The sequence below is a fragment of the Salvelinus namaycush genome, chromosome 2 (genome assembly GCF_016432855.1).
Source record: "Salvelinus namaycush isolate Seneca chromosome 2, SaNama_1.0, whole genome shotgun sequence".
NCBI classification, from domain to species: domain Eukaryota; kingdom Metazoa; phylum Chordata; class Actinopteri; order Salmoniformes; family Salmonidae; genus Salvelinus; species Salvelinus namaycush.
The window spans coordinates 49144015-49165903 of NC_052308.1; the positions used below are offsets into that span (position 1 = coordinate 49144015).

The 21889-nt window shown below is 43.6% G+C and overlaps 1 protein-coding gene across 1 annotated transcript in view; it reads left to right on the plus strand.

Moving 5' to 3' along the window:
• Positions 1 to 1009: 1009 nt before the first annotated feature.
• The window catches only part of LOC120022037 (LHFPL tetraspan subfamily member 3 protein-like), an 85232-nt gene continuing 64352 nt past the window's right edge, over positions 1010 to 21889 (plus strand). The window contains exon 1 of the mRNA XM_038965837.1: positions 1010 to 1418. Coding sequence (XP_038821765.1) covers positions 1013 to 1418 — 406 coding nt within the window. The 5' untranslated portion in view covers positions 1010 to 1012. The remainder of the gene's footprint in view (positions 1419 to 21889) is intronic.

Consider the following 21889-nt stretch of genomic DNA (forward strand, 5'->3'; position numbering starts at 1 on the left):
TTGACGTTGCCTTTAAATTATTGCCATGTTTTAACACCTATTAATTAATTTGTCAATGGATTAGTAGCCCAGCAGGTTTTGCTAAGCCCTGTAAGTCCCCGTAGCATAGCCTATACATCCATGCACCATTTTACAATTGTTTTCTCTGTAGGCTATACATCAACTTGTGTTTGGTTGGGAATTGAGAATTACCAGTGAGGTATGGACACTGGAGGCGTTCACATTTCTGCAATATTCAAACGTGTGCGCGCCATCATCGACAACCCTCAACATCCCCCGGTGAGCGTGATCGCGCGGAGGAGAGAGCGAGAGGGAAAACCAGGAGATAGTATTAAAACCCACGACCATGGGGTCTTGTATGTATAGTGATACGACTAAAGCCCACCTTTTCTCGTCTTCATTCTTCAAAGGACAAGTATCGGTCTCTTTTTCCGGCTGTATGTAACAACATGACAGGCGTTTGTAACGAATGCTCCCGTTTTCCTTATATCTCAATTCGTTCGCGGAAGATTCATCAGTGGGGCTCGGCAGCGCTGCTTGTCTCTCGTTTGAACCGTTCGGTCTAATGGGAGTCGTATAGCTTCATTATTAACACTCTGCCGGTGGTGGTGAATGGCAAATAATGCGTCTAATCCAGTTTTTCCAAGACCATTGTTTTGTGCAATGTGAGCTTGATCGACTCTGCTGTGTCGTTACGTGTTGAGAGGAGGGAGGATCTTCCCCATCATTGTTGAATCACGCTTTGGACTTAACGCTTCGGTCTTCCGTCATTTGGAAACCATTTGGATGTGATACTAAATAAAGCCTGGACCTGGATCTGGGGAGACAGTGGACCTGGGGAGACAGTGGACCTGGGGAGACAGTGCAGACCTTTGTGTAATTTGCATAAGAACATTTTTATCTCAATATTTTAGAGACCCCGGAGTGTGCATATCAAAAGCGTAGCTGAGGGACCATTGAAGAAGATAGGGGGGAGACGAGGAGATTACGGGTAACGCCAGGGGTGGGGAAAATGCTGCCTTCGCAAGAAGCCTCCAAGATTTACCATGACAACTACATGCGGAATTCGCGGGCCATTGGGGTTCTGTGGGCTATTTTCACCATATGTTTAGCCATTATTAACGTGGTGGTGTTCATTCAGCCCTACTGGATTGGGGACAGCGTGAACACCCCACACGCCGGCTACTTCGGCTTGTTCCACTACTGCGTGGGCACTGGGAACTCCAACCGGGAGCTCACCTGCCAAGGAACCTTCGCCGAATTCAGCAGCATCCCTTCGAGCGCATTTAAAGCGGCAACCTTCTTCGTGTTGCTGTCCATGGTGCTGATCTTGGGATGCATCGCCTGCTTCATCCTCTTCTTCTTCTGCAACACCGCCACTGTCTACAAGACCTGCGCTTGGATGCAGCTGCTATGTGGTAAGATATTGGCGTTTGGGTAGCAACCACCACGGATGGGGCAATTCATGTATTCTGCTCACAAACATTGAGGGGTCCATTACTTTCCTCAATGTTCAACAACACCTGGGTGTGCTGTTGTAGCCTACTGTGTGTGTGTGTGTGTGTGTGTGTGTGTGTGTGTGTGTGTGTGTGTGTGTGTGTGTGTGTGTGTGTGTGTGTGTGTGTGTGTGTGTGGTCTTGTATTACTATTGTCGTGGGTACCGGAAATCCCCAAAAGTCCCCACAAGGATGGTAAAACAAGGAAAATTCTCTCTCATGGGGACATTTCCGAAATCCCTTCGAGGACAAAGGCTATTTTAAGATTAGGGGTTAGGTTTAGGGTTAGGGTGACAATTAAAGTTAGGATTACAATTATGGTTGGACATTATGGTTAGGGGTTAGGATTAGGGTTAGGGATAAGGTTAGGGTTAGGGAAAATAGGATTTTCAATGGAAAGTAAAACATATGGCGTGTGGGCTGTGTGTGTGAGAGAGAGAGAGCGAGTGAGATAGAGAGAGCGAGAAACAGAGAGGGGGAAACCCCTTGACGATCAAACCCCTTGCCGATTCAAGTTTTAATCTTTATCACTGTGGCCACGTGACATCGGGGATGAAAGAAATTGTTATAGTGTAATTATATGAAATTATGCCCATTAACTTCCTTGGGAAGTATTGCAACAGCGATCACGGTTTCTATGTATGTGGCCAAGTGCCCATATAGCCATAGCCTACACCATGCCTGATTTCAATACCTGATATTTTTCACATAATCTTGGTCAAGTTAATTTAGTTCTCATCATTGGGAACGCACAGTTGAATTCCTGTCATGGTTTCAAACTGGATTTCTGTGTAATTACATGCGTATAACATGGCAATGGCACTAGTGTATATAGCTCTGTCACGACCATGAATCAGGCAATTGAATAGGATATAATATTATTTGCTTTTTTGATTATTTTTTAATGGAACCCAGTGAAGGACGTGTAAAACAAAATGGTGATTTGTCTGGCATCAAAAAAGCCATATGAGCTCTGTTTGTTGTTATTTATTTTACTGAGAGAATTTAGCCAACAACACAAATAACTGTTACAGATGACAGCCGCTGACTTTGTTTGGAATCCCTGGCCTCGGTTTCTAGGATTGTATTTCAACTTTTGTGAAAGAAACATGGGATTTCTGTCGCTGTGCCTTCGGATTCATGCACTTTGTCTGAGCGAGCGACGCGCGCACACACACAGGCAAGAGAGGGAACAGATTGTCTCAGCTCAGGTGTAGTGTACCTGTCACACGCACGCCAACTCACATTATGCACTCAGTCGCACAGAAGCCCCTCATACATCTCAAATTGCCCTAACCCCTAATTAATTAGACACCGTGCAATTTAATTCGGACTAAATGTGCGTAGCCACCGACTGTGAATTCAGATACGAGTTGCGTGAGACGTGCATGTAGTTGAGAAAGTCAAAGTGCGGATTTGAGAGTGAGATTTGGAAATGGATGGTGAGTATTAGCTTTGATATTTCTTGGCGTAATTGCGCACGCATGCACGTGCACACACACACACACACACTTCACAGCATTGTCAAAATTGGGGGATTCGGGAAACCTCAATCTGCTGTTGCACTATTGTTCTGCTTCAAAGTTATAGTATTGGAGAAGGCATGGCGTGCACAGGAGAGGGAGGAATATGGTGGACTCAGTACCTCTTCAAATCAAATTTCTCCTCATTTTCTGCTCTGCCAAGTCACTGTCTCTAGAGAGGGAGGGAAGTAGAGAAATGGAAAGGGAACGAGAGAGAGAGCATAGGTAGACATTCACAGCTGGATGACACTGGGATAGGATATATTGGAACCAAGGCCTTGTTCAAAGGCAGTGCACTATAAAGGGAATAGGATTCCATTTGTGATGCTACATATACATTTAATGGTAAGCTGTGGAGATCCATCAGCACCTCTGTCACCAGGAATGCAACAGTAGGCAACAGACTCATTTGAATGCACTCCAGCTTTACTGATAGCAGGATGTTTTCATTCAGTGTAATGTTATTCTATAGAATTCTAGAAAAGCAAAGGTATACAGTGCCTTCGGAAAGTATTCAGACCCCTTGACTTTTTCCACATATTGTTACGTTACAGCCTTATTTTAAAATGGATTAAATAAAAAAATATATCAGCAATCTACACACAATACCCCATAATGGCAAAGTGAAAACAGGTTTTTAGAAATGTTTGCTAATTTATTAAAAATAAAAAAACAGAAATACCTTATTTGCATAAGTGTTCAGACCATTTGCTCTGAGTCTTGAAATTCAGCTCAGATGCATCCTGTTTCCATTTATCATCCTTGAGATGTTTCTACAATTTGATTGGAGTCTACCAGTGGTAAATTCAATTCATTGGACATGATTTGGAAAGGCACACACCTGTCTAAATAAGGTCCCACAGTTGACAGTGCATGTCAGAGTAAAGGGTCTGAATACTTATGTAAATGTTATATTTCTGGGGGGGGGGGGGGGTTTATATAAATTAGCAAACATTTCCAAAAATCGTTTTTTCCTTTATCCTTATGGGGTATTGTGTGTAGATTGATGAGGGGGAAAAAACGTTTAAATCAATTTTAGAAAAAGGCTGTAACGTAACAAAATGTGGAAAAAGTCAAGGGGTCTGAATGCTTTCCGAAGGCACTGTACATGTAGTTCCGTTTCTCATGCAGGGTGCTTACCTTTTCATCTCCCAGCTTCAGTTTCCCCCTTTCTGCCATAAAGGTTATGTTTGACATGACATAACATGGAATTGGTTTTTAGGGGCTCCTACAGTATAACCATTTCACACAATCGTGCTGAACCAAACCAAACTGTGTTGGATATTTACTTTTCACATTTTCCGCACGATTCCAGCTACTATGGTGGGCCAGCTCAGTACAGCTCGGTTCGGCTGTAGTATGAAAAGCTCTCTACAAGCCGTAAATGTAGTGTCTTGTTTTCCTCTTCCCCCTTCACTCTCTCTTACTCTGTCGCCCCTCCTCTTCCTTCCTTCTGGTCCAGGGATGGGAAACTGACCCCCTGTGTACACCTGCGGATTGACCCCCCCCCCCCCCCCCCCCCACACACACACACACACACACATTTTGTTACATTACAGCTTTATTAAAAAATGTATTCCATTATTTTTTCCCTCAACAATCTACACACAATACAACACAATGACAAAGCAAAAACTGTTTTTTAGACATTTTTGCCAATTTATTTTAAAAAATCAAAAAATATCTAAGTATTCAGACCCTTTGCTATGAGACTGAGAACCCGATGGTCACTCTGACAGAGCTCCAGAGTCCCTCTGTGGAGATAGGAGAACCTTCCAGAAGGACAACCATATCTGCAGCACTCCACCAATCAGGCTTTTATCGTATAGTGGCCAGACGGAAGCTACTCCTCAGTAAAAGGCACATGACAGCCCGCTTGGAGTTTGCCAAAAGGCACCTAAAGGACTCAGACCATGAGAAACAAGATTCTCTAGTCTGATGAAACCAAGATTAAATTATTTGGCCTGAATGCCAAGCGTCATGTCTGGAGGAAACCTGACACCATCTCTACGGTGAAGCATGGTGGTGGCAGCATCATGCTGTGGGGATGTTTTTCATCAACAGGGACTGGAAGACGAGTCAGGATTGAGGGAAAGATGAATGGAGCAAAGTACAGAGAGATCCTTGATGAAAACCTGCTCCAGAGCGCTCAGAACTGGGGTGAAGGTTCACCTTCCAACAGGAAAACAACCCACAGCCAAGACAACGCAGGAGTGGCTTAGGGACAAGTCTCTGAATTTCCTTGAGTGACCCAACCAGAGCCTGGACTTGAACCCGATCGAACATCTCTGGAGAGATCTGAAAATAGCTGTGCAGCGACGCTCCCCAACCAACCAGACAGAGCTTGAGAGGATCTGCAGAGAAGAATGGGAGAAACTCCACAAATACAGTTGTGCCAAGCTTGTAGCGTCATACCCAAGAAGATTTATTTGTAATATATTTACAAAAATGTCTAAAAACCTGATTTTGCTTTGTCATTATGGAGTATTGTGTGTAGATTCATGAGGGGGGAAAAACAATTTCATCCATTTTAGAATAAGGCTGTAATGTAACAATACTTTTTCGAATGCACTGTACATTTGATTGTGCATCAGCAGTTTTTATTTTATGTCAGTCACTCAATTAGCCCATGTCAGCAATATTTTGTTGTTGTTGATTTTTTAGCGGCCAACTGTCTAAACTTGTATTAATCATGATTTAATTACCGACTTGGGGGCCCCCAATATCATATTTAAAACTGCCCCAAATTTCTCTCCGCCCCATGGCAAAATGAGTAGAATTGCATTAAATTTGTTAGAAAATTGTAAAATCCTCTCTCCACCCCATGGTAAAATGTGTACAATTGCAGCAAACCAGCTTTGACATGATTATTTTTTTAAATGGCCATTGTCAAAAATGTGTTATCAGGTGTCAATATGGTGGTCGCTAAAATGTTTTGCTCACAATGGGTGAGGGGGGTGGGAGGCAAAAACATTTATCTTAAGACCCCCAAAAGGCTAGGGCTGGCTCTGACTGCATGTGTGGGTATGGATGTGTGTACGCAGACTAGCGAGCCACTGCGGGCCCTAATGATGAGTTTCCAATTTTTGTGGCCCCCACCCCCATTAAAGATGCCCGTCCCTGCTCTGGTCTATCCTTTGTCTTTCCCAGGATGCGACGTGTGTATCACCAGGTAGGCAGACGGTATGAAACTGTGGCTGTTCTCACTGTACATTCGTTTTTGCACCTTCTGTCTCTTTTCGCCTGGAACAAGCTCAGAGGACTGTTGGTCGTCGCGTTCGATCTCGGCTTTTAGCACTTGTGCTTTTCTTTTTTCTTTTTAAATCAACATATCTTTTTGTTGTTGTAGTGGACTACTTTGGCAGCTGCTCAAAACCGAAGGGGGAAAAAACATGTAATCAGAGCTGCTCTTGCAGGAGTACTGATTCTATGTATTAGCCTTTCTCATCCTCTATTGACTACATGCCTTCTACACCCAAAGTATAGCTGTCTTCAATCATGAGAGCAGGTACGTTTCGAGCAAGTAGCAATGAGTGAAATCCTCCAATAGACTTCTGTAAGAGACTGGAGGGAAGACTACAATACGGCACGCTCGACTGGTGGAGGCCTAGATGACATTGCTTAAAAAGTAGAACGGTTATTGGCAACATTCTTTTAAAATGTAGTAGGCTACTACAGTGTATTTCTACAAATGTCTTCTTTAAAAAAAATACTAGTACAAGCTCAGCAGTAACTCAGTTATCTCTAAAAGATAGGCCGCATAGGTGATTTGCTGAGTTCAATGAGATATTGACTGTCGGCTTGAAAGGTGCAAACAAGTGTGCAGACGGGCAGCATTTCTCCCAGTGACAGTTTTCCTCCAGTATTTATGGACTGAGAAGTTAAAGGCCCAGTGCAGTCAAAATCCTGTGTTTTGTATCATATTGTACAACAGCTGTAAAAGTGTGATAAAAAAAATCGATGTTATTTCCTGATAGTTGCTGGTTGAAAATACAATCTACACCAGACCTTCTAATCAGCAGGTTTGCCTGGGCGGGACATTCAGCTTTCCAGGGTGACATCACCATGTGGTAAATTGGTTAATTTGATATTGAAATAAAAACACCTGCATTGGGACTTTGGACTTTTGATGACATCATTAGGTAGAACTTTTTAACTTCATATTCTTTCTACAAAACATAGAAATGCACCATTTCCACATTTGTAGACACTGGAGATAACGAAAATGAGGTTGAAAAGTGGTGGAATTGTTCTTTTAAAGGCACTACTTTACAAACATATTTTACAATGTTGTAATCTTAAGTGACACTCATTGCCATACCATGTCAAGAAATGGGCCATATCCAGGTATTTACAGTAGCTTTACGTAATGACACCACTGTGAGACCCCCTGTAAATGTTAGGTTGGATAATATGGTCCTATCTTATTAGACACATACGGGAGTCACGATTTCGTGTTGTCACCTTCAGCGGTGGCATTGTAGCTGTCTTTGCATCTGTCTGTGTGCGTGGGAGAGAATGTAGTCGCATCATCGACCGAGAGCTCACCATAACCATTCAGAGAGAGCGATAAATAGGCCTAGAGGACGAGGAACACAAGGTATGAGGTAATTCATGAAATCATCCACACTCACCTGGTCCCTTCACACACACTGTCTCTGTGTCTCTGTGTCTCTCTCTCTCTCTCAATAGAGAGAAATCTTTATGTGCAGTAATATTATATATAGGCCTAATTCAATTGCTGATATAAACCATCTGAGGAAGTGGAAACTGAAAACTATAAATACATTGAGTGACATAGCGTTCCAGGTGAAGCTGGCTGAGATAATGCGAAGAGTGTGCAAAGCTGTCATCAAGGCAAAGGATGGCTACTTTGAAGAATCTCAAATATAAAATATATTTTGATTTATTTAAGACTTTTTTGGTTACTACATGATTCCATTTGTGCTATTTCCTAGTTTTGATGTCTTCACAAAAATTCTACAATGTATAAAATAGTAAAAATAAAGAGAAACCCTTGAATGAGTAGACGTGTCCAAACCTTTGACTGGTACAATATGTAAATTTACGTAATGTTTTTTTCATTATGTGTCGGACCCCAGTAAGACGAGCTGTCACCATTGGCGTCGGCTAATGGGGATCCTAATAAATTAAATTAAATTAGAAACATTTAAAAATCATCAAAGTTATATTGGAAACAAAAGCCTGTGTAGTTTTTGCGGTCTGACACTGGGATTGATTATAAAATTGCGATAAAGCACTGCACCAAAGCTAACAATTTGGTTCACAGACCTTAAATCAGATTGAAATGGTCCAGGAGTTCCTTCATTGTTTACCGTTTACTGCCTCTTATCTTTCTATCCCTGCACCTTTTACTCTCTCTCTCACTCTTTCCATCTTTGTGCTTCTTTCTCTCTCCCTCCCTTTCATCTCTCGATCAACAACCTCATGAAAATGGCTGTTGTATGGGGAGTATGTTGTGCCAAATGAGCCAACCAAAGAAAGAACAAATTAATGAACGAACTAACAAACGACAGAGAAACATGCGGAATGATAACACGAGATTAGAAGGACAGAATTAAGAACAAAAGAAAGGAGAGGGGAAAGTAAGAGGGAAATAAACTGGGGAGAAAATGTGAGTACGTTGTGGCTCTGTGTGGGTGCCAGTGGGGACCCTGTTAATGCAGATTTAAGCTCCGATCAGAGGGGGTGCCTGCACAGGGTTTCACATCGCGGCAGCCCACTCTCCCTCCCATAATCCTCTCCTTTCCCCCAAACGTTAAGCCTCCGCCAATTACTGTACACTCCCCACGAAACCCCATTATCGATGGCAGATCACCGCCGAACGGCACACGCATACACACACACACCTCCCAGGGTAGAGGAGAGAGGGAAGAGGGGTGAAATAGAGAAGGAGAGGAGAAGGAAGCAGAGAGGGAAAGGGGAGTACAAGTTAAATTCATTGGCAGGGGCTTTTGGAACAGTTCAGCGTTAAGTGCAATGTAGTGAAGAGGAGTTGACAGGTAATTGTCTGGATGTGTGTAATCAATATGTACAGTATTTCTGTCTCATTAATAAGAGATACGTGAGGGGTTGCTGTGAATGTGTGTGCATGTGTGTTTCTTGAGGGGGTTCAATAGGTTTGTTGATATTTTCAAGCAGAATGGAGCCTCAGAACAGAAGCCCTCTGTAAAAATGTGCATGGAAGAGAGAATAGAAAAGAATGCTTTTTGATGTGTGTGTGTGTGTGTGTGTGTGTGTGTGTGTGTGTGTGTGTGTGTGTGTGTGTGTGTGTGTGTGTGTGTGTGTGTGTGTGTGTGTGTGTGTGTGTGTGTGTGTGTGTGTGTGTGTGTGTGTGTGTGTGTGTGTGTATAAGAGAGGGAGCAGCCTAATGGGATTGGATATGGGCCTAATGCGCTCAGGCCGGGCGGAGATGATAGTTTAATCAGCTCTGTGGTGCAGCTCTGAGTTGGGGCCTTCCCTCTTCACTAGGCTCTGCGGTGGAGCTCCGCTGTATGCCAGGCTGCAGGCTGGCATGCCAGACGCTTGCCCAGTCAGGGACAGGAGAGGGACAGCTGCTCCACACCGGAGCCCAGGACCAGGCCAGCACCTAAAGAGGGAAGGAGGGAAAGAGAGAGATGGAAGGAGGGAAAGAGAGGGAAGGAGGGAAAGATAGCGAAGTGATCCGTTTTCAAGAAGGTGTGTGTGTATGTCGCACGTGAGGGGTTGCTGTGAGGGGTTGCTGTCTCTTCACAGGAGAGGCATTTGACTGTCTTTTTTTCCCTCCATCAAAATGCGGAAAAATACAGGAACCTTCTCGCTAGCTACAGTATGATTGGCTGAGATAATGGATGGGCTGGACATGCCGGGAGATGAGTTTGGATTGGTCTTCCATGTAGCATGCATCTGTCTATAACATGAGCTGCTCAGTATGTGTTGATAATCCTTTATATTGTGGCTTTTTTAAAAGACATAACGTTAGCCATTGAGAACTACAAAAGTTTAGGTACTTTTCTCAAAAACATTGATGCCCTGAATTTAGCAGGCGCTATTGACAGATCAGTTGGAAAAAAGTTACGATGGGCTACTTTCTACACATGCCACGGTCAGTGTGAACTGGAGAGACTTGACACAACGCTGGCCAAACAAGATGTAGCTACAAATAGTTAAATGGTTCCAGTCTGCCGTGAAGCGTTCATCTATGTATACGGGTAAGAATCTAGCTACATATTTCAGATATTATAATTTTTAATTTTGTCAGAACGTCGTTTTCATTTGCAAGTTAAAGCATACTGTTAGGTAGCTAGCGAACGTGAGCTTGCTGGCTCGCTAGCTAATGTTACGTGTATGATCTGTGTAGTAATATTATTCAAATCAGAAATCCATTTCCATTGCTAGTTATAGCCTGTTAGCTAGCTAGCGAACATTAAACCTAGTTGGTTAGCTTTAGCTAACTGCAGATTCATACTACAGCTATGACAATCAGTTTGTGTTGGTAGTCGTATGAGTTGGGATTATGCCGGTTCATTGTTTAGCTTGCTAAATAGCTCACAAAACGACTACATGGACTATCTGAGTTGACCCTTGGATTTTATTCTTATCTCTATGCACACTCACATGGCCCTACACGCTACGCACGCTAATGTCTAAACAAAAGATTGCACTTCGCCAAATGATTACATGACCAATCAAGTTAGCCAGGTGTGTCTGGGGGTGATTAGGGCCATCTATTGTATGGCCGTGTTCACGCCCTTGGCAGAAGTCATCGAGGTTAGATTGGAATTACCTTCCCCGTGTGGCTGCCACAGTCAAGTACAACCTACCCCTGTTTCCTGACATCGTCGAAGCATTGACGGCAACCTGGTCCAACCCGCATTCAAGCTAAACTGATGCTGCATGGCTGTGCCCCGTTCATGGATCTGTGGGGGATGGAGGGGGCAGGGCTGGTGCACATGCCTCCGGTGGATAGAAAGCTAGCTAGCTACCTAGCCTCGTTGGCTAACAAGGGCATGGCTAATGCGAATCCTACGCTCCCTAACAAGCACTGTCGCTTTTCGGCTGCTCAGCTGGATAAGGTGTATCATGCAGAGGGGGTGGCTGCCCAATCTCTCTCGTCTGTCACTATGCTGCAGGTTGCTGGAGGAGCACACACACACACACACACACACACACACACACACACACACACACACACACACACACACACACACACACACACACACACACACACACACACACACACACACACACACACACACAGGCACGGCTTTGGCCGCAGGAAAGCTCCACGCAGAGCTCCTGGATGAGATCCTTGTTACAGCTGACATCATTCTGCGCATGTCCCGGTACCCCATTCTGGCGCTCTGGAAGAGCATGGGAACTACTGTGGTGGGAGAGCATCATTTTTGGCTGGCGCTTTCGCAGGAGCCGGAGAGGGACAGACAGATGTACCTCAATGAGCCGATTTCTCCCACAGGGTTGTTTGGTTCAACTGTGGAGACAATGCAGGCCCGGTTCGAGGCCAAAAAGAAGCAGTGGTTGTCGCACATTTTTGCCAGGGTGCCACATTGGCAGGATTCAATCACTGAGAGAGCCGCCACCTTACAGCGTTAACCGTAAATTAAAATGACATACCTCAATTAAGTAGTTTTGTCTGCTAATGTAATATTTGTTATAAAAATGCACTCCAAATACAGCACATAAAACAAACAGCCATGTATATACACCCCTATATAAGAGCAAACCTCCTTAATAGCCTGCTTAATAGCTTAAAACACTGTTTTGCATACTCCTGCTATTTCCATCTTGCCTTGGCTCTTTCTGTAGTTTCCGACCCAATTTTTGGGCTACCCAAGAGGAAAGGCCAATGTTACAGAGGCAAGATTAAGGCGAAGGGAGAACACGCCACCTCTTCCCTCCATTCTACTGGCCAATATACAGTCACTTGATAATATGATGGATGACCTCGGATCGCGGATTTGCTACCAACGGGATTCTCGAAACTGCCATATTCTCTGCTTTTCTGAAACATGGTTTGCGGACAAGATATCCCCCATGGCTATCCAACTCGATGGATTCTCCATTCACCATGCTGACAGGACAGTAGAGTCAGGGAAATCGAGGGGAGGGGATTGCCTCTCCATCAACAACAACTGATGTGCAGACTCGAGTGCGGTGGAAGTGTCGACCCATTGTTCACCCGTCTTGGAATACCTGATGGTCAAATGCCAACCTTTTTACCTCCCAAGGGAGTTTTCAGCCAAGCAGGAAAACTTACATCCAGAGGCTGCTTTTCTGGTTGCCAGCGATTTTAATTCCACGTCATTAAGACACGTGATGCCCAACTTCCCTCAACAAGTCTCCCTCGCCACTAGGGACGATAAAGGCCTAGACTACAGTTATTCTACCCACAAGCAAGCATACAAGGCTCTCCCTCGTCCGACCATTCGGCAAATCAGATAATGACTCCGTACTCCTGCTTTCTGTTTACAAGCAGAAGCTCAAACAGGAATTAACCGTGACTCGCTCCGTTGAGAAATGGTCTGCAGAATCAGAGATTATGCTACGGGACTGCTTTGCTAGCGCTAATTGGAATATGTTTTGGGACTTCGCCGATAACATCGACGAGCTAACCACCTCCTTCACTGGCTTCATTAGGAAATGCATCGGCAACGTTGTCCCCACTGTCAAGGTTCGCTGCTTCCCCAATCAAAAGCCCTGGATCAACGCTGATTTTGGCACTAAGCTAAAGGATAGGGCTAACTCACACAGGGCTATCGCAGACAACCATGAGGCTACAGCTGAGGACAGGAACAAGTACAAGAAGTCCCGCTATGACCTCTGCAGTCATCAAACGAGCAAAAATACAATATAGGATTAAGGTGGAATCATATTACACAGGCTCTATTTGCCGAATATAACAGGTGTAGACCTTACTGTGAAATATTTACTTACAAGCCCTTAACCAACAATGCAGTTTTAAGAAAAATACGAGTTAAGAAAATATTTACTCAATAAACTAAAGTTTTAAAAAGTTACACAATAAAATAACAATAACGAGGCTATATATACAGGGATACCGGTACTGAGTCAATGTGCGGGTGGTACAGGTATCAGTATCTAACTCTATCGATCCAGTATCCCTGCACATTGTAAATATGGTACTTGAACTGACCATGTATATAGTACGCTTACTTACTTTCTTGTGTTCTTCTTATTTTTATATCTCGTGTGTCTTTGTTCTACCTTGTTATTTTTTAGTATTACATTGTTATTGATTGCTGCATTGTTGGGTTCAGGGCTGGCAAGAAAGGCATTTCACTGTACTTGTGCATGTGACATTAAAAGTTGAATATTGATGAGGGGCACTGTACCTGGTGCTCCTTGACTCTTCTCATAGAACAAATAAGCCTAGTCATGTGTTATGAACACCCCTATGTAAGAGCAACATGCTTAATAATTTGATGAGCGGAAGTGTGCCTGCTGCTCCTCGACTCTCCTCATGCAGTACTTGTACTTTGTCATGGCCATCCTAGTAATGCAGTCCAGATGTGCAGTGGGCAGTCTGTTCCTGTGTTTTTGCTTCACAAAGTTCCTGCTCACAAAAAAAAGGACTTCACTTCACTGCTTCAGACCTGGGTATTCTGTGTCAGGGACCGTGTTCCAGAAGTGGGAAACACCTGTTCTCGACTCAGCTTTCAGGGTGTCATTTGCCTGCAGTTCAACAACTTCACATTCCACTGCAGCATGGTCAGGGGAGAGGCCTGTGATGACTGGGGTAAGAGAAGACCCCCCCCCCCCCCCCCCCCCCCCCAGCTACCCCAACACATCCACTAATATATTGTCGTTGCAAAAGTTATGGGTCATCTGTGGCGACTGCTCTGAGTTTTGTGAAGTGCACAGACTGTCTGTCAGGTATGAACAGTGTGGTGATTTTGTCTTGAAATGCTGTGACGACATGCGCCATGTTACCTGCAGGGATTCAATTGGAAAAAGTCACTCTGGGAACACACCAATGAAAATCCTGTATTCCATTCCATTCTATTCTAAAACATACATTTTTTAAAATAATTTCACTCCAATCCCAATTCCACCCCTGATTACCTGGGTTGTTTAATTTCCCTTGGAGCTGGAGATTCGGTGCATTCAGACGGCAGGCGATGGGAGTCAGCGTGGCTAGGATTCTCCAAGTGGCAATGATATAGTGCTCTTGAAACAATAAAGTTGACCACTTATACAACCAGCTGCATCACATTCTTGCTCGTCACGAAAAAACATTCGACTGACAACACTTCCCCTGTGAGGCCCGGCGACACAACACACACTCCTAAACACACAGAGATTGTCTCCGTCTCTCGTTCTCTCCTCCCTTCATCCATGAATTAGAGAGAGAGGGAGAAACAGAAACAGAAACAGAAACCTCTGGGCCTGCGGGGAACTGTTGTTATTTGTGTCTAATTAGCCTACATTTGGAGAACACCGATCTTTCGAGATCTTTCTCTTTCGTTCTCTCTTCTCTCTCGCCATTGTTATTTTGCTTTTGGCCACACACTTCTAAGCAGGACTTGGCCTACTTAGCATTGATTTGTTGCTGTTAAAGTGAACTGTGTTTAGCTCCAGGAGACAACAGAGTAATAGTTAGAGATAAAGCCCGATAATGAGGGGGACAGGTCTGGTTTTGTACAATAGCTCTTGTTTTGTACAACATGCAGGAATGAAGTTCCCATTGCTGTTGTCGTGTCTTTGACTATGCCAGATTAATTGCTATGACATGCTATTCTATAAAATAATTTCTCCGTAATTAATATTACCTGATTGAACTAATCATGTAAATATGAATTAACTAGAGAGGGACACCACGAAAGAATATTTATAGAGCTGTTATCTTTCGAATAAACTCTTGAAGATTTAGTAATATTTTACTAAATAGCAGTCACATTAATCGTCATTTTATTCAGTCTCATCTGAAAGTTGTAAGTCCTTGATTATCTGCAAGAATCCTGGCTAACAAGTTGAATCAGCAATACAAAATTGGGTTTAATTATTTATTTACTAAATACCTAACTAATCACACAGAAACACACATACACAATTAAATCATAACTTGATCACAAATTACGTCATACAGAAAAACGTCCCTAGCGGGCGGAATAGATATGACAGCTTGTTACACAAAGGAAAGGGGGGCTGAGTCCTAGTGAAAGAGCGGGAGACTTGAACATAGGCGGGCTGTACTATCGTAAATACAGTATCTTACGCATTCTAAATTACCGCCCATTTGAAGAGGAAAATGCAATCAATATTTACTCTGAGCTGCGCTTCAGTAGGTTGGTGGTAGATGGCCCGTGTCATCACCCGAGTCCTCTGTCCTTTGAAGAATGTCTCTGGTAGTCACGGGAACGTTGTGTGTATTAGACGGGATACTTGGACTGTCCTTCCGAACCTGCGTTTAGCTGTTGCTAACTCAAAGGCTAGGAGATATCACTTCTGTAGTGAATACGAGTTCAAAGTTCATACCATTCACAATCAAAGTCCATGCTGATGTTGGCTTCATCTATAGTGATTATCTGAACCATTCTGACACTGGATCGTCATCCTAGCGCACCCGGAACAGAAAGTTATATTCTGGGAAAATGGCTTTTATAGTGGAGGGAGAGGGGTGTGTCTGAAAAGTCTATTAACCCATGCCTCTTCACAGGGGCGGACCACTGTGAGCAGAGGAAAACTTATGAAAGCACAGATCTCTCATTTGGAAGCTAAAATTACATTTCATCTCTTCACAAATAATGTCATATTCAAACATTTGAATTAAACAACAATTCCATGTGAATCCGATATCTCTGACATTTAGACTTTCCACAGTAGAGTTTATGTCATTCAATCCTTGATGAGAATGTGTCAGAGGGCAACCGAACTGACATAATATACCTTAAGTACCACCGCATATGTTCAGTTGGTCGAATTACCAGAATATAGTTCATTTCCCCCAACTTCTGATGTTACCCAGAATCTCTATGTTAACCCATGGGTTTTCTTATGTCACATCAGTTATAGTAGGGAGAGAGAAAAAGGGGGAAAGAGGTATTTATGACTGTCATAAACCTACCCCCAACCCAACGTCATGACACTGTCCCATTGAATTGTAGACGAATGTGACACATAATGGTCATTATGGTGATTATGTGTGCATTGTGTCCAAAGAAAGTTTGAATAACTGAGTGTACTTCTCCATCCATCCATGTACAATATAAATAAATAAAAATGGGTGGCCCACAGGCACTATTGGGAATCATTAATAAGCCTATCTAACTGTACCTTTCCCGTTCCACAATCATTTCCGGGCTTTTGACAGTTGGGGTAACCGAGGGCCAAATGTGAACTTAAAAGGCAACCTTAAGGGTAAATCTCCATTGACCTCAATTGACATCAATGGATACTTTAAGCAAAAACATTTCTAGTTACGATCAGAAACCTGAAGTCAACATTTCTGGCTAAGCCAGTGGGTTAGCCTACCATGCCAACTGTGGTAGGAAACCCTCTTTTTCTAATTGTAAGCTGTGTTTAGGTTTGTGAGTTGTCAGGACTAATTTCAGACCTAGATGAACCATAGTACCAAAGGTCCTGACTCAATAACTGACTGAAAAATTCGGATTTTGGAAAAAAAATGCTCCCCCAGGACGCTTGCTGTTTCATCGTCTTGTCATCATTTCCAAGATGCATTTGACATTGAGGCAATGTTGTTTTGATTATGGTTAAATGCAGTGTCTAAATTGTAACATTGTGGCGTATTGGCCCCCGTACATTTAAAAAAATAATTTAACCAACAATATTGGAATGGCATCCTAGGTGAACATGAATATATATTTGTAAATGTTTTTAATGTCACATACACCGGATAGGTGCTGTCATAGCTTTAGAGCAACCTTTCGGTTATTGGCCCAGCGCGCTAATTGCTAGGCTACCTGCCACGCTAACAGTGAAGGACCCTACCTAGTCATTAACTGATTCCACGGCGTGTGCGTTCGCACCGAGCGAGAAGTGATCTCAGCGCCTCGCTCCATCTCGCAGTGAATCATCACAACCGCTTATGGATTTTTTATTACATTCCACTCTTTGGGAAGCAGGAGATTGCGTCCCTCTCCTAAAGGAAGGGCTGGGGGACGTGTTCCTATCAACAGAGATAATTGAGTGGCCATCCAGCGACAAATTGTCAATCAAAGTCCCTGCTTGTTGTCAAAGCCTCGAGGTAGGGAGAATGGATGGAGGACCTTGGGTGCTGAAGACCCCATGCGTATTAGCTAACAGTCTCTGGCATGTTGCTGTCTATGATGTAGATGATGTTGTCGATACTGTACGGTAAAGTGTGTTGACATTTTAAAATGTAGGCCTAGTTTAAATAAAATTGGATTGTATTCGAGTTCAGTTGGTGATATACACTTTATTATCCCTAGTGGCAGAAGAGGCATGGACATGTAGGAACACATAATGAGGATCACACCATGTCATAAAATGCATGGTACAGATACACTGGATGTTATGAGCAGTTGTAAAATACCAATTATGTAATTACTTGTTAAGGGTGCTGGCAGTGAAGCTGCAATTAAAGCTTATTTCGCAATATCTCAATGCCCAAATTGGTTAAGAAAAAAGGACACTTTGGCACTAGATTTTTTTTAAAGTTGCCACACTGCTACACCAGAAACGGCCCATAGGTGGCACTGTAATAAGGATTCGAAGTCTAAGGCTCAGCCCTGTCACCCCGTTTGACGTACAACCACAAAACGTCAAATATAAGTGCTTCTCAACATAAGGAACCAATTTGCCTCACGGACCTATGACTTCTGCCATATTGGATTTTCCGCCATATTGGCATTTTTTTAAATCAAATCTTCCAAAATCTCCTTGAGAACGTGGCACATTTGTAAATAGCTAAACCCTAATAACTCTACTTCTCTTCACTCTATCAACTTGAAGCTTGGACAAAAAGTGTTTTGAATTGTTACATGTATAAGAGGGAAGATATATAATGCTTCCATGTAACTGTCTATTTCAGCCTGCTCATAAGACAGTACCCCATTTCATTGCATTTGTTACCTTACATGACGTAGAAATCATTGTAAGCACTGTTCAACGGAAACTACCACATTCCCTATCATCTGTAGTTCATTCAGAAACTGAGCAATGTTGCCCAGTGTTTTACCGTAGTAATTGTTGATTTACGTCAATAAATCTATACCAGGGAAAAAGGTAGTTACTGTAAGACAAAGACAGGCTTGGTCAGTATCGTTCCCTGTTCCGTTAAAATAGATTACCGTCCCTACAGTCTAGATATCACTCTTCTAATCTTAATCCCATCAGTAGACTTCTTCCAATGTAACATCTCGCACACCTTTAATCCCAATCTGGAGTCACATCCCCCAGAACAGGAGGCATATGACTGGAGATGGGGGGGGAAGGAGCGATGTCGTGTGTCTGGTCTGTTCATTTTCACCGCAGTCTTAACCAGACTTCAGTAGACTCATTGCTGAATCAAGAGTTGCGTAACGAAAGCTCATAAACAATTTTAATGGTCTATATTTGGCCCCTCGCTACTCGTGATCCAAAAACATAAATAAACGCCACTTCATGCTTGAATTCTCACCCCTGTGAAAAATAATGAGCGAGAATAATCCCATAAAGTACTCTATATGTATGCGGAACAAAGTGAAACAATAGTGAAACAGTGAACGTGAAACATGTGTGTGTCCGCACATATGAGTGAGTGAGTGAGTGTGTGTGTGTGTGTGTGTGTGTGTGTGTGTGTGTGTGTGTGTGTGTGTGTGTGTGTGTGTGTGTGTGTGTGTGTGTGTGTGTGTGTGTGTGTGTGTGTGTGTGTGTGTGTGTGTGTGTGTGTGTGTGTGTGTGTGTGTGCGTGCGTGTGTAAAGACGCATATTGTTTGAAGCTTCATATGCTTCGCTTTGCATACGGTTTGAGAATGGCTTTGATGAATGGAGGCAGTTACATTGTGCAGAATTGAGATGCATTGTATTTGTTGATGGCATGAAAGAGGACATGTCACGATAGCACATTACATTTGTCCATGGTTCATAAGTGTGCCCTTTAACTCTACTCTGAAAGAATAACTGGCTGCTCAAAATATTGTCCCGTCAACAGTAAGGTATTTGTTAGATACTGCCAATCAAAGCCATATCTCCAAAACACAGCAGGAGCGGTACTGGCACAGTGGCTGTTGGTACTGTGTGTTTGCTGTGTTTTGGTTTCCAGTACTGTGTGTCTGTGTCTGTGTCTGTGTCTGTGTCTGTGTCTGTGTGGTATAGTCTTGGGCCTTTTTCCATTCAAATGACTCATCATCTGAAATCAACTCTGATCAACCATTTAGGGTAATGTGTGTGTGTGTGTGTGTTCGGGGGCGGGGGGTTGTGTGTGCGTGTATATATCGCTATCTCTTCCTCCCACTTCTCCCTTGTTACTTTCCTCTATCTGGCTCTGCTGTCTTTCTCCTTCCTCCCCTTCCCCCTCTCTATTTCTCCCACCCGGTGGCCCATTCCCTCTATCCCACGCTGCACAGTGCCTGAGCTGAGAGGCGAGTTGTGGTAGAGTTGCTCCTCCCTTCTCCGGGGCCTAGCCGGTTGCCATGGTTTCGTGACCTTCCTGTATCGCGGCGCTACCGACTCGAGACAACTCCTTATTTGCCACTCTGTTTATGTCTCTGTCCTTCCTCCTCATCACTTATTCCTTCTGTCTCTCCCTCCCTCTCTCTGTCTCACTGTCCCTCCTTCTGTCTCTCCCTTCCCTCGCTCTCTTTTCCTCCCTCATCCCTTCTGTCTCCTAATTCCCCCTCCCTCTCTCCCTCCCTCCCTCTCATACATTGAGAGAGACCTAGTACGGTGTGTGACAGCAAAAGAATGGTGAATTGCATCTAATGTTTGAGGATCTAGGAGGATGTGCACTAGTATTAAATTGTGTGTTATATTGTGTGTGTTGTGTGTGTGTGTGTGTGTGTGTGTGTAAATAGCATACGTTGTAAGAGCCCTGCTCTTGGATAATTGGCTGCATCGACCAATCGTATGTGTCCCTGTTGCACTAATTAAAAAAACGTACATACACGTACATGCACACTTGCATACACACACTTTCATGCACGGATAAACAAATACACACACCACACACACACACAACACACACACCCACGTCTATAGCACCTGGTTCCCTGCTGGATGGCTCTCTCCATATCTGTTCCATCTGGTCAACTGTGGTCCATATGTTAAACTAAAGAGCGGATTACATCCCCCTCGAAATAAAGCTCTTTGATTCGCCACATTCAGCTTTTGATCCAGGTGCTATGAAAAGGAATGAACAATGATACTGACAGGAAATATAAGGCTAATTCAAAAGAGCTGGAATTGGAACTAGGAAGTCGAATGAATGGTGCCATTATTGAATTCATTCGCATTCATTCAATCAAATGATACCTGACATCAAATTAGTAAAAGGTTATATTGAGGAGGGAAGTACAGGTAACTGCCTAAATAAAGGAATAAGGTGTTGGGACACCACGAGTCAGGACAGCTTCAATGCACTTTGGCATAGATTCTACAAGTGTCTGGAACTACATTGGAGGGATGCGACACCATTCTTCCAGGAGAAATTCCATAATTCTGTGTTTTATTGATGGTGGTGGAAAACACTGTCTCAGGCGCCGCTCCAGAATCTCCCATAAGTATTCAATTGGGTTGAGATCTGGGGATTGAGACAGCTATGGCATATGGTTTACATCTTTTTCATGCTCATCAAACCATTCAGTGACCACTCATGCCCTGTGGATGGGGGCATCCTATGGGGTCATAGCCATGGTAGCGAAAATAATGGCCTGGCCAGCATTTTTATACATGACCCTAAGCATGATGGGATGCTAATTACTTAATTAACCTGTGTGGAAGCACCTGCTTTCAATATACTTTTATTCCTCGTTTACTCAAGAGTTTCCATTATTCTGGCAGTTGGTGCTTGCAGTTCAATTCCCACGGGGGACCAGTATGTATGCACTGTAAATGTAAATCTAACACAAGCAGCGGCCTCCCGAGAGGTGCAGTGGTCTAAGGCACAGCATCGCAGTGCTAGAGGCGTCACTAGAGACCCGGGTTCGATCCCAGGCTGTGTCGTAGCCGGCCACAACCGGGAGACCCATGAGGCGGCTCACAATTGGCCCAGCGTCGTCCGGATTAGGGGAGGGTTTGGCAGGCCTGGAAGTCCTTGTCCCATCACACTCTAGCGACTCCTGTGGAGAGCCGGGCGCATGCACGCTGACTTCGGTCGCCAGTTGTACGGTGTTCCCTCCGACACATTGGTGCGGCTGGCTTCCGGGTTAAGCGAGCAGTGTGGCTTGGCAGGGCCGTGTTTCGGAGGACGCATGGCTCTTGACCTTCGTCTCTCCCGAGTCCGTACAGAAGTTGCAGCGATGGGACAAGACTGTAACTAGCTTGTGTGGTCATACGCACATCCTTAAAAACATAGGTGCTGGGCTATTTAAAAGTAATAGTATAGAACAAGAAGGCTGTTAAAGCTCCCAATTAACCCCTTTATTGACAACGTTTTGATCCGAAACGGATCTTCGTCAGGTGTAGACTGTGACTACCAATTGGATATCACAAAATTGGGGAGAAAAAGGGGGGTAAATATATACAGTACCAGTCAAAAGTTTGGACACACCTACTCATTCAAGGGTTTTTCTTCATTATTACTATTTTCTATATTGTAGTATCAAAGTGAAGACATCAAAACTATGAAATAACATATGTAGTAACCAAAAAAGTGTTCAACAAATCAAAATATATTTTAGATTTTAGATTCTTCAAAGTAGCCACCCTTTG